The 13034-nt window shown below is 39.5% G+C and overlaps 1 protein-coding gene across 5 annotated transcripts in view; it reads right to left on the bottom strand.

Annotated features, from left to right (window-relative positions):
• The window catches only part of UBE2H (ubiquitin conjugating enzyme E2 H), a 103766-nt gene that overhangs the window by 40181 nt on the left and 50551 nt on the right, over nt 1-13034 (bottom strand). For 3 of the 5 annotated variants that reach the window (XM_047850984.1, XM_047850982.1, XM_047850983.1), the window contains exons 2-3: nt 6121-6197; nt 4928-5002 (exon numbers count right to left, since the gene is read on the bottom strand). The exons of 1 other annotated variant lie outside the window; for it this stretch is intronic. In XM_047850984.1, the coding sequence (XP_047706940.1) occupies nt 4928-5002; nt 6121-6197 (152 nt within the window). The remainder of the gene's footprint in view (nt 1-4927; nt 5003-6120; nt 6198-13034) is intronic. One more of the 5 variants, XM_047850985.1, reaches the window with a different exon arrangement.

Here is a 13034-nt window from a genome sequence, read left to right on the forward strand (position 1 = left end):
TTTGAATTTTTATTCAAAGCTGCTCTATTTTACCCTCTTTAAATGGCATCACTCATCTTTATTTCACCCCCTCATCAACTACAAGTCTGTTTCCTTTGGTAAAAACATTCTCTTAATAGATGAGCACATGCTGGAAACTGAATCTAGAGAAATATGGCATACTCTCTGTAGCAACTTCTCTGCAAAAAAACCCAAAATCTTCATGGACTGGGGATTACTTGGGGTTTTGAAACAGTGTTCTAAACTCCTTATGCACACCTTCACATCTCTGAAGCTCTGTAAAAACTGTATTCTCAAAAAAGAAACTCACCTTTCTTGTAAAAGCCTATCTTTTCCATACACTCTCTCTCAGCCACTAACCCACACCTCTCCTAAAAAGCAATCAAGTGTTGTCACTAAAGTCTATCCAATATTTTATTTATATTGACCTTCTGAATAGTGAGAGCCTTACATGATCTTCCTAATTGCCTAGTAGAACGCCATCTATCCTGAGTATTTAGCATATTGGTCAATATCAAACATGCAGAGTTCATTTAATTCCATGATGTCATTTTTTAGAAGAACAACAGTTGAGTATCAGTCTCATGGTCAAGGAGAATGAGGGCCAGAAGAGCTCTTTCCTGATATCCACACCACTGATCAAGCACACTCTCCTAACTCTATATAGTTGGTGACTAAGCATTCTAGGAATGTTTCTGAATGAAAAATACAAAGTCTGAACTTTCAAATAAATCTGAACTTCAAGATTCTGAGCCTGGGTGGCTCAGTCGGTTATGCGTCCAGCTACGATCAGGCCATGATCTCGCGTTCCGTGAGTTTGAGCCTGGGGTCAGGCTCTGTGCTGACAGCTCAGAGCCTTGAGCCTGCTTTGGATTCTGTGTCTCCCTCTCTCTCTGCCCCTCCCCTGCTGACACTCTGTCTCCCTCTCTCTCAAAAATAAATAAAACATTAAACATTTTTTTTTTAATTCAAATATGATTTATTTCAAAGCAGTCTCTCTGGAAAGCTATGCAAATACTTACTTCAATGATGTTACAACTGATTAGGAGTTTTATAAATTCTCTTTGAAAAGTGCTGTTAGGGCCAGTTCACAAGAAAAATCATAATTCTTAAGCCAATTTCATAATCATATATCATTTTACACTCCGATTGATGTTACTCAGCTTTTCCATCATCTTATTCTGTGAAATTAAATGATCTTTAGCCATCTCAAAAATTTATATCCAGCCTCAAAGCATCAAGATGATTTCATAAACATCATTGCTTATGATACTCAAAGAGAATATAAAATTCCAAAAGACCAGCTTAAGATGATGGCATTTAAAAAGTCAGTTCATAACCTGCTTATATTCCTTCTATATATATCGTCTGTTTATATTCCTTCTCTTTCCAAAGATAATTTGAGATAGCTTTATTGCTATTTTCAAAAAAAAAACACAACACTTATATAATGGTATAAATTGTTTTCAAAGAACATTTTTACTTATAACTCAGGCAATCATGTAACTTCTGAAAAACTCTCCAAAACTTATTTTTTTTAATGTTTTATTTATTTTTGAGAGACATACAGAGTATGAGTGGGGAGAGAGCAGAAAGAGAGACACACAGAATCCGAAGCAGGCTCCAGGCTCTGAGCTATCAGCACAGAGCCCCATGCGGGGCTCGAACTCACGAACCGTGAGATCATGACCTGAGCCAAAGTTAGACGCTCAACCGACTGAGCCACCCAGGTACCCCTCTCTAAAATGTATTTAAAGGATACTCTGAAAGATAAGCATGTCAAATTATATTGAATATATACTTAAATGTGCATAGAAAATTGTCTTAAAGTACATATACCAGGATGTAATGATGATATCCATTCAGGGACAGGATTATGAGACACTTTTAATTTTTCTTTATTTTTGGTCACCTGGACCTTCTTACATTCGTACTAAGAATATGGAGCATTTATACAATCAATCAATCAGTCAATCAATCAACCAATTGGGGCACCTGGGTGGCTCAGCTAGTTGAGCGTCAGATTCTTGATTTCGGCTCAGGTCATGATCTCACAGTTTGTGAGACTGAACTCCAGTCAGGCTCTGTACTGACAGCATGGAACCTGCTTGGGATTCTCTCTCAATCTCAATCTCTCTCTCTCTCTCTCTCTCTCTCTCTGTCTGCCCCTCACCCACACGCATGCAGGCTTTCTCTCAAAATAAACAAACATTTACAAAAAATCAATAAATACCAAACATATATATATAAATTTTTTTTTAACATTCCAGGATCTAAGCATTAAGGATGCTTAATCCTGCATATCTTAATATTTAAGACCTCAAAATTTGGCTCAGGAAGAAGGGTATGCCTGCCTAGATACTACAGAGGCAGGGTTTAAAAAGAACCTTAAGTCTGGGTTTATCTCATCTCCTTGACCTTCTGCATAATTCTACAACTATCTATACAACTCAAAAAGGAAACCTCGCCTATTCTAAATGAGCTACTACCTCTCAAAATGTTTAAGGCAAATTCAACAATTACATTGTTGATGACCTGAAAACGGGTCACCACACACAACTGATTATAATAACTCTCTTATGCAATCCTTCCTTTGGAGGAAACAAACACAGCTTGTACAAATATTTCAACTAGACCTACTTCCCTAAGAGAAGATGGTACGCATCTGTAAGCATTACCAAGTTCTAAAAGCGCACAGCAAGGCAAAGGAAAAATTATGAAGAAGTTAAATCAGCCTAGTCATTTGTCCCAAGCAATTTCATATTACATCATTAATTTAAGAAAGTACATAGGCTTCTATTGCGTCATTAGTTAATAAACAAACCAGGCCAAGTTAAGACATTTTTACTTTGAAAGTTATGATGAAACAGATTATCTGGAAAAATAAGATAAGGTTTGAGAAATAACTACATTTCTACAGGATATGTAATTGTTTTCTATAGTTGCCTGTTAAACAGCTATACTATTTTCTTTCTAACTAGGAATTCAGGGCTCAAAACTATATCCAGCATGCTTTTAGTCTTTAAGCAAACAGACACTTATGAAATATATCTGAATGAATGTATATGGTGTGGACATTCCACATGTAAAGATTTGAAGATCATACCGCTCAACTACACCCAAGTTCAGATGCCTGTATCAAAAGAAGAGATGAATGGGGGACAGGCAACCACAACGTGAAAGAAAAGCCCTCCCAAACTGAGTAACACCACATTCCATCTCCCTGGGATGGAGCTAGGAAGGGGTGCTGCCCCAACTATGCAGGCATTAAACCAGATATACTTGGGGATTATCTCAAAAATGCAACACCTCACAGCTCCCTTCCTATTTCACCATCTGAGAACCCTACACCTCAGAGGCCCTTGTAGCAAGAGGGATATTTCCAATTCAATCATTCATAAAGTATCTTCTCCCTCCCTGAGTTTAGAAAAATCAGCCCAGAGACCTTGAAAGGAAATCACCAATTTATCCTTAAAATGAACACCGAGAGTTCCCAGCCTAAGAAGGAGTTATAGGTGCTCTGTAGTGTTTTTAAGACACAAAGCTTGAGAGCAGGAAGTAGCTAGATGGTGCGGGAGAAGCCGCTGCATTTGAATGAAAATTAGTCTGTAACGACCCTATCTTTTTCACATTACTTATCCTAGACAGAAAGGTGGGGGCCTAGAATCAAAACCTAAAGCTTAGGATGTCTTTGGTCCACCTCTTTGGGGGAGGGGGGCGGAGAAAGAAAACTTTTGTCGAAGGGTGGGCACGGTGTGTGGTATCTAAACTCCAAGAGACCTAGCATTACTTCCAGAAACAAGCCCATAGCAGTAGCAAGATGTATGAACTGTGGCAATCTGAACATGAGGATCAGTGTGACTGTCAAAAAATGTATACTATATTCCAATTTTATTTTTTTCTTCTTTCCTAAAATTGGTCAATATTCTATAATATTTCAAAATCATCTTTAGAATGAAAATTTTAAAGCCTAGGTTAAATTAGCTGAGTTACTACCATTACACAATCTCAAAATTTTTACAAGCGTCAACCTTCAGGGCACCCAGGTGGCTCAGTCAGTTAAGCGTCCGACTCTTGATTTCGGCTCAGGTCATGATATCACGGTTCATGAGTTCAAGCCCTACATTGGGCTCTGCGCTAACAGTGTGGAGCCTGCTTGGGATTCTCTCTCTCCCTCTCTCTCTCTGACCCTCCCCCACTTATACTGTCTCTCTCTCTCTCTCTCTCAAAATAAATAACTTAAAAAAAAAGTGTCAACCTTCAATCCGATATACATCTTTAGCATCTGATGCTAAAACGCCTAAATTGTCACTAAGTGCCTTAACGGGGGTGCCGGGTTAATAATATCACCAATTAGGGCAGAAAGAAGATGAAGGTGAAGAAAAAGTACCTCTTTATACAATCCCACTGAGGCTCCTACTCTACTTTCTTCAGCTGCTCAGGGGGCTAAAACGATGAGGAGTGGAGAGAACGGAAAAGGGTGATTTCACTGCTAGGTACCCAGAGTTGGAGTGAACAAAAAGCAAAGGAGGATCTAAAGAGGATTTTTAAATGACAGAATTAGAATAGACACTACATAACATTAACTCCAATAATCTAGCAATTAAAATGAGACTTAAGACAGGTTTATTATTTTACTACTCAGCCTGAATGGACAGTGGGCCTTTAAGATTATTTAATCGTACCCTGACAGAAAAATCTAGAGTTATGATCATTACAATCATGCAAAGGGTTCATTTCACCATCTTCTGTCACACTAGGAAGTCCCACAGAAAGTCACTAATTAATTAACCAAAGCCCAAAAAGGAAAAATTCAGTGAAGTAACCATTTCTGGAATTATCTCCCATAAAATGTAGGCTTTTTTTCCCCCTCTTTTTCTCTTTGATTTCAAAACTCTCTAATGAGACAAATTGAGTAGTTACATACCTATAGATGGAGATTTGAAAGGGTATTTATCAGGAAGATCCACTCTAACTTTCCATACTCCACCTTCATATGGTGCTGAAATACAAGTAAAAATGTTAAACATTGTAACTGTGTGTTTCCACATTAAAAAACAAATCTGAGTCAAGGTGAAACATTAAATCCTAATCTCTTTCGAAAACCTTGTAAATTAATTCCTTCAAGAGTCAGGGACCCCATAATCAGTAGCTATTATATGTTCAGATTAAAATACTTTAAAAAAAAAAAATTTTTTTTTAAACGTTTATTTGTTTTTGAGACAGAGGGAGACAGAGCATGAACGGGGGAGGGTCAGAGAGAGGGAGACACAGAATCCGAAACAGGCTCCAGGCTCTGAGCTGTCAGCACAGAGCCCGACGCGGGGCTCAAACTCACGGGCCGTGAGATCATGACCTGAGCCGAAGTCGGCTGCTTAACCGACTGAGCCACCCAGGCGCCCCTAAAATACTCTTCTTTAACAGATCTAGAGTTGGGGGCACTGGGATGGCTCAGTTGGCTCAACGTCTGACTTTGGCTCAGGTCACGATCTCATGGCTAGTGGGTTTGCGGGTTCGAGCCCTGCATCAGGCTCTGTGTTGACAGCTCAGAGCCTGGAGCCTGCTTCACATTCTGTGTCTCCCTCTCTCTCTCTCTCTCTGCCCCTCCTTGGCTCTTGATTGGTCCCTCTCTCTACCAAAAATAAATAAATATTTAAAAAATATATGTATTTTTTAAAGATCTAGACTTGGAAAATAAGCAAAGACTCATTTCTTCCCTACATTTACCTGATTTTGTAAAGTATTAAGCACTATTCAATTAATTGGTAAATAACAGCCTCCTATTTCAATCTACCCTGTTGACCACCCCTAACCAAAAACAGAAATAGAAAAAATACATGAAACTTTCCCCCAAACCATCCACTGAGTAGCCATTCAGTAAAAAAAAAAAATAATAAACAAGAGTATTCACAATTCATGTTTAATACTGTCACATGGAGATAAAAGAGAAAAGCATACAAAGAGTTATGATAAAAGCAAGACTTCCTCACTGGTTCTACAGTTGCATTAAATTTACTGTTCATATACTACCCCGCCACCACCTGTCACTGATATTCTCATTACTTATTAAGGAGTAGAGAAAAAAGAAAAAGAGGAGCGCACATCAACATGTGTACTTACTTCCTTGTGGTCCATAAAACTTCACTACAAATTCATTGAGTCCTCCCAGGATCGTAACCTCATGCTTACTCTCAATGCTAAGGCAGAAGGTAAAGGAAAGTACACAGGCTTTATATTACCTAGAACTAAAGATGATATCCCCAAGATATGCTATGTAAAGTGTTAGCAACATTTGATATGAAACTGACAATATACAATATACATAGTCATTCTGGTCACTTAGAAGGCAATATATACTCTTGTGAAAAGAAAGGGAATGAGCTTTAGATTCAGAGGCTGGAGTTCAAATCCCAGGACCGCCATTTGCTGGTTTTGCGGGCCCATGCAGAATAACATGAACTCACTCTTTGACAACCGGGAAACACCACTTCATAGAATTTCTGTAAGGACTGAATGGGTCAAATATGTAAAATGTGTAAGACTGCATTTTGTATATACATAATGTATATGTATATACAATACCTAATGTATATTGGATATAATGCATGTACATAATGCATATACATAAATGAAAAACAGGCACTTAGTTTTAGTTTTTCTCTCCTCTGTGAGCTCTCTTCCCCAACCTACTCCCAGTGACCCTTTAACATAAACTCCATTATTCCCTTTAGTCAAATTCAAATACTCAGCATAGCACTGATTCTCCTAAACTATAAATGCTGTGCTCCTAAAATTATGGATTTACTAATAAGCCAAGTCCCCACCCGTTCTCCCCCTGGCTTGGAGAATAATCAAATAATTAGTGATGCCACCTTGCTAACAAGTACTGTTAAATGCAAAAGACCAGCAAAAATATTTAAAAAAACAAAAACCAAAATGTTGTCTGTAGTATTTCCTTTCACCTATGGTTTCTCTCCCTTCCAAATCTCTCTGCCCCTTAGACTGGCCTCTGGGTTCTGGTGCGTGCCAGGGCTCTCCTCACAGGAGCAACACTTCTGTGGTCTCTTCCTCAAAAACTTGCCTGTCCCTGAGACTCTCACCTCTTTTTGAGGTACTAATATTCAGCTACAGGAACCAAACCAACCCGAATCAGAAAAGAGAGCTACTGGTTTAATATGTACCTGTTTTGTGTTTCTGTTTTGTAGTTCAAACAAATAATGACTCAGGAATTTTAGGTGCTGGGCTTTGGAGGGCCCTCAAATCTCACAATGAAATTAAACAACAACTAAACCCCTAACAACCAGTTATGATAAACCGGTCTTATCTTTCTCCGTCAGCAATGCCAATTACATTTTAATTGCGTGTACTATTATACAAAGGGAAAGAACTGAAAGAAATGTAAAAACATTCTCTTCTATAAAGAAATAGGGTCTTTTTAAAAGATTTGAAATTACATATTTGGCTTTCTTATTTTGTGGTCCTACGGGCCACGAAACAGAGGGGCTGGGCGTATTTTTGGGAAAGTGCCTTGCTGAAGAGCCTTGAACAATCTCCGCTGAAGACATGTAACAAGACAATTTAGTTTATGCTACTTTGATCTTATTCTTTTCTTTTTTTTAAAAAATTTTTTTTTCAACGTTTATTCATTTTTTGGGACAGAGAGAGACAGAGCATGAACGGGGGAGGGGCAGAGAGAGAGGGAGACACAGAATCGGAAACAGGCTCCAGGCTCTGAGCCATCAACCCAGAGCCCGATGCGGGGCTCGAACTCACGGACCGCGAGATCGTGACCTGGCTGAAGTTGGACGCCCAACCGACTGCGCCACCCAGGCGCCCCTGATCTCATTCTTTTCTAAATGAAAACTATTTTAATCACATGCACACTGAAAGGACTCAAATAGTATCCACATTGTAAAATGAGCTTCATTTCTCGCTTGGTCAAATGAGACATTCATGGATGCTTTGGGGTAAATTCTACCTGACTAGTCACCTTCCGTCACCTGGCAAAATATTCCAAAGCTAATGCTTATGTAATAAATAAACGTACAACAGGTTTCAATTGTCTTAAAACAAACAAACAAAAGAGCCAAAAGAGCACCTTGTGTTGTAAGTTAAACCTAGTTACAATAAGCAAAATTAAACACAATAAAGCCCTTGAAGAAAACAGACTTTTTAAAAAATAATCTTGGGGGCTCCTGGGTGGCTCAGTAGGTTAAGCATCTGACTTCAGCTGTGCTGACAGCTCAGAGCCTGGAGCCTGCTTCAGATTCGGTGTCTCCCTCTCTCTCCGCCTCTCCCCCACTTGTGCTCTCTCTCAAAAATAAACACTTAAAAATAAAAAAATAATCTCGGGGCAAAAAGGCTTTCCTAAGAATGACACCAAAGCCAGAAACCAGAAAGGAAAAGATTAGCAGATACAAGCACAAACACACACGTAAAACTTTTGTATTGTAAAAGACAAAAAAATAGGTATGTATACGTTTTTTTTAAGCAGGCATCAAGCCCGGCATGGAGCCGAACGCAGGGCTTGAACTCATGACCCAGAGATCAAGACCTGAGGGAAAATGAGACTCAACTGACTGAGCCACCCAGGCGCCCCATAAAAGGCAAAATTAAAACAAAGGACAACCTAGGAAGGAAAAACAACTACAGCATATGACCAAAAAATGTGAATTAAAATATATAAGGTTATCACAAAGCAATAAGAAACATGAGAAACACCTTGACAAAGAGAAGACAAGAACGGCCAAGAAAACTGAATGAGCATAATTAAGCTAAAAAAATTTCAACTCATTAGTTTAAAAATCACACATTTTCCACTCTTTTCCACTATACACTGATAAAGAGGAAAGAGCTGATGAAAACCTCGTGTTCGGTGGAATACAAATTAGTATTCCTGAGGGTAAATTTAACACTATATTCCAAAACTCAAAATGCATTTATCTTTTATTCAAATTTCCCTTTTATGAAGTTATTTTATAAAAAAAAAAAAACCAGAAACTGCTGGTGGGAGTGTGACACAGTTTCAACCATCCTGGAAAACCGCTGGCGTGGTAAAGCTCCACACATACACCCTCCCAATAGTCAGGTATAGCCGTGATCACCAAAACACAGGTTCAAGGATGCTCACGGTGCTACTTACAAATCCAAAAATTAGGTTACGACCCAGAGACTCCCCAATACTAAAAAGGACTTACGGTTGTCACCCAACAGAATACTGCACAGCAAGAAAAAATGAATTGCAACATGTTAAGTGCATGAGTCTCCCAGATAGGACAGTGACAGAAACCAGATACCAAAGAGTAGACACAATATGATTCCAGCCATACACATTTCAAAGAGACTAAATAAATCAACGGTGTCAGACATCAGGATAGTAGCTACCCTAGTGGAGACTGTGAGCACCGGGAAGTGGTTTGAGGGGGATTTCTGGGGTGCTGATTAAACCATTACTGTTTCATTTATCACTGAGTTACAAAAACGATTTTTCGTATATATATGCTATTGTCTAACCAAAAGTTTACTGAAAGTAAGACAAAGTATATCTGAAACGTGCAAATAGGTTTACTGCAATATGTGAAATTTAAAAATGGAAATTAGGGGCGCCTGGGTGGCTCAGATGCTTAGGCGTCCAACTCTCTTATTTCACTAGTGTTTACTGATGCCCTCTCCCCACCCAGAGCTCTTCCAATGTACGTTTCTGCTCAGCTTGGGGTACCCAGTAGTAGTCAACTGAATAAAGTAGTACAGATAAAGATATCCCAGTCATTAAACAAAACCAAATAAATTCACAAGGATAATGAAAGAATAGAGTAAGGCAGAAATTTAAATGAGTTTAACAAAAGAAGTCATAAACTAATTTTTTAAATATACAAATCTGTAGAAGCAGCATTCCTCATTAGCCAGAACTAACTTGCTATGAGTAGCACTGATTAAAATATTTATTTTTGAGAGAGAGAGGGAGAATGTGTGGGGGGGGGGGAGGCGAAGAGAGAGGGAGACTCAGAATCAGAAGCAGGCTCCAGGCTCTAACCTGTCAGCACAGAGCCCGGCGAGGGGCTGGAACCCACAAATCGTGTGATCATGACCTGAGCCAAAGTTGGACGCTCAACCGACTGAGCCACTCAGGTGCCCCTGACAGCAATTACTCTTAATCACTTAAAATTCTGTTATCCACATGGATGGCTCTTCTAGAAAACTGAGATCATTTCTATCCTTTACACGGCTGCAAGAAATCTGGGTTTCTTCCATTTTGTGACCTGCTTGAGAGTTGGCCCATGCTTTTATCTACTCTCCAAAGAGTCATGTTAAAATGAGATTAGAAATCAGTGCTCCGGGGACGCCTGAGTGGCTCACTTGGTTGAGCACCCAACTTCAGCTCAGGTCACGATGTCGCGATTGGTGAGTTCAAGCCCTGTGTTGGGCTCCTCTGTTGTCAGCATATAGCCCGCTTTGGATCCTCTGCACCCTTCTCTCTCTGCCCCTTCCCTGCCTGTGCGCTCTCTCTCTCTCTCTCTCAAAAATTAAAAATAAACATTAAAAAAAATTTTTTTTAAAGGAAATCAATGCTCCAAACCTCCCCTTTCCCACAATCCCTGGTATGGTCTTCCACGTCAGATATACTGGCTCTGTCTTTAGTTACACATTATTAGTGAATTAGAGTTCTTAGAGTCCATTTCATATGAAAAGCTCAAGTAAGCTGAATGAAACCTTTAAAACTCCTACCAAGTTGGTAAAACGAAGAAGCTGTGCTAAATTTATGCTGCCTTGGAATGGTACAGACAACTAAATCAGATGGAAAAAAAGAATTTAAGTTTAGTTGAAAGAAAAACACTGCATTAAAAATAAGCCATTTCATCACCATGAATGACTGACTTGCCCACAAAAAATATAAAATTACTTGACTGCTGTTACCATGTGTGTTTATGGTAGAGGCCGCGAGTTTCTTTCTCCTCTCTGCTGCAAAGTCAAGGGCAAGGAAGGCAAATGAGAAGGCAGGTTACAATGACAAAAATAATGATCTATTTCTGATCAGGCTAGCAGACTGGCAGGAGCTCACTAGAAGGTTTCTTCATTACTTTCTCAGTTTCAAAGCTTAAAAGCAGAAAATAACCTTCAGATACTGTTCTGGTAAAAATATGTTAAACAAACGCATAAAGCCACATTTTACTCACCTCTGATCTAAGCTGTTCGCAAAATACTGCGTTTTACTTACTTAGCATTTCACTATTAAGTACTATCAGCATTTTTGGTAGAATAATGATTAACATTCCCAGGAACCCAAGTTCATTTCACTTTTAAAATGCCAGCCACCCACCCCCTTATTTCCCCTGAATGGCATTATGATTACACAATCTAATATTTAAAGGTTAATGCCAAACTGTCAAGAGATAACTGACATTCTTGGCAAAACGTGTCTATCGGGATTTTAGAAATGATTTTTATATAGTTCTGGAATTTTCCAGAAAGAGAGCCAAGGGCTAAAAGCCTGAGCCACAGGATTGACCTGAACAGGTCAAAGACCTAGGAATCAGACAGCATTGTTTCCTAAGTTTACTGATAATGAGCTTATAAAATAAATGAGGGTGGCCTCCCTGAGCTGTGTCCATGGAAGTAAGGGACTGGGGTGAAGAATGTGCTTCTGTACAGAAAGTAGAAGCAATCTGTGTGGCTTTCTCTATATATGTTCAGACCAGTCTATTTCCAACCCTCCTTGAGATTAATCACATTCTGAAAGTTGAAGAAACTTGCCAACCTTTATTTACTACCTGGTATTCTTAATAACAACACAGCGTGTCTTGTGAACCCATTAATGGGCAAAATATCACAAAAATAATATTGGGTTATGTTTATAGAGAATCCTTCTGCTTTAGGGATGTACACTGAAATATTTACTAACTGAGCTATATGATGTCTAGAATTTGCCTTAAAATAACCCAGTATGGGCAGAGTTAGGAAAGGGGTACAGAAGAAATGGCGGAAGCCTTGAGGTAGGAATTACTGAATCTGAATGATGGGTGCCTGGAGGGGGGAGCAGTCACCACACTGTTCTTCTATGTTTGAAATTTTCCGTAAGAAAAGTTCTAACAGTGTAGAAGAACTTAGCTGCTGTAGCTGTTTCTCAAAAGCTTATGAAGGGGGGGCGGGGCACCTGGGTGGCTCAATCGGTTATGCATCTGATTTTTCTTTCAGCTCAGCACACGATCTCACAGTTCATGGGCTTGAGCCCCACGTCAGGCTCTGTGCTGGCAGTGCAGAGCCTGCTTGAGATTCTCTGTCTCCCCCACTCTCTGCCTCTCCCCTTCTCGTGTGCGCTCTCCCCCCCCCCCCCCCCGTCAAAATAAACAAACATTTAAAGGGAAAAAAAAAAAAAAAAAAAGCAAGCTTATGAAACAATCCAACATTTTTTTCCTGAGGTCCAGTACTTAGTCCGAGGAAGAAAAAGGCAGCAAATGATCCAGTACGTAAAAGAACAAAGACTTCTTATTGAAAGAGAAGAATACTCTGCCAAGGTAGCAACTCAACAAGTGACATTCTAGATGAATGAAATTCAAAAGGATGTCTAAGAAAAATCCAATCACTCAGAAGGAATATGAGCATAGCTTTTGCATACCTATGACAAATAGCCTCTGGGCAATAATTACTTATACCTTAAACAAAGGTACATCTGTAAAGAAAAATGGTCATGTACAACAGCAGAGGCTCCTGGGTGAGATGAAAGTTTAAATTAAAAAAAAAAAGGGGGGGGCGCCTGGGTGGCGCAGTCGGTGAAGCGTCCGACTTCAGCCAGGTCACGAACTCGCGGTCCGTGAGCTCGAGCCCCGCGTCGGGCTCTGGGCTGATGGCTCAGAGCCTGGAGCCTGTTTCCGATTCTGTGTCTCCCTCTCTCTCTGCCCCTCCCCCGTTCATGCTCTGTCTCTCTCTGTCCCAAAAATAAATAAACGTTGAAAAAAAATTTAAAAAAAAAAAAAAAAAAAAAAGGCTTTTAAAGGTTTGTATTCTTTTTATTAGGAGAGGGGAGGACTTTTACAGAA

The sequence above is a fragment of the Prionailurus viverrinus genome, chromosome A2, assembly GCF_022837055.1.
Source record: "Prionailurus viverrinus isolate Anna chromosome A2, UM_Priviv_1.0, whole genome shotgun sequence".
Lineage (NCBI taxonomy): Eukaryota > Metazoa > Chordata > Mammalia > Carnivora > Felidae > Prionailurus > Prionailurus viverrinus.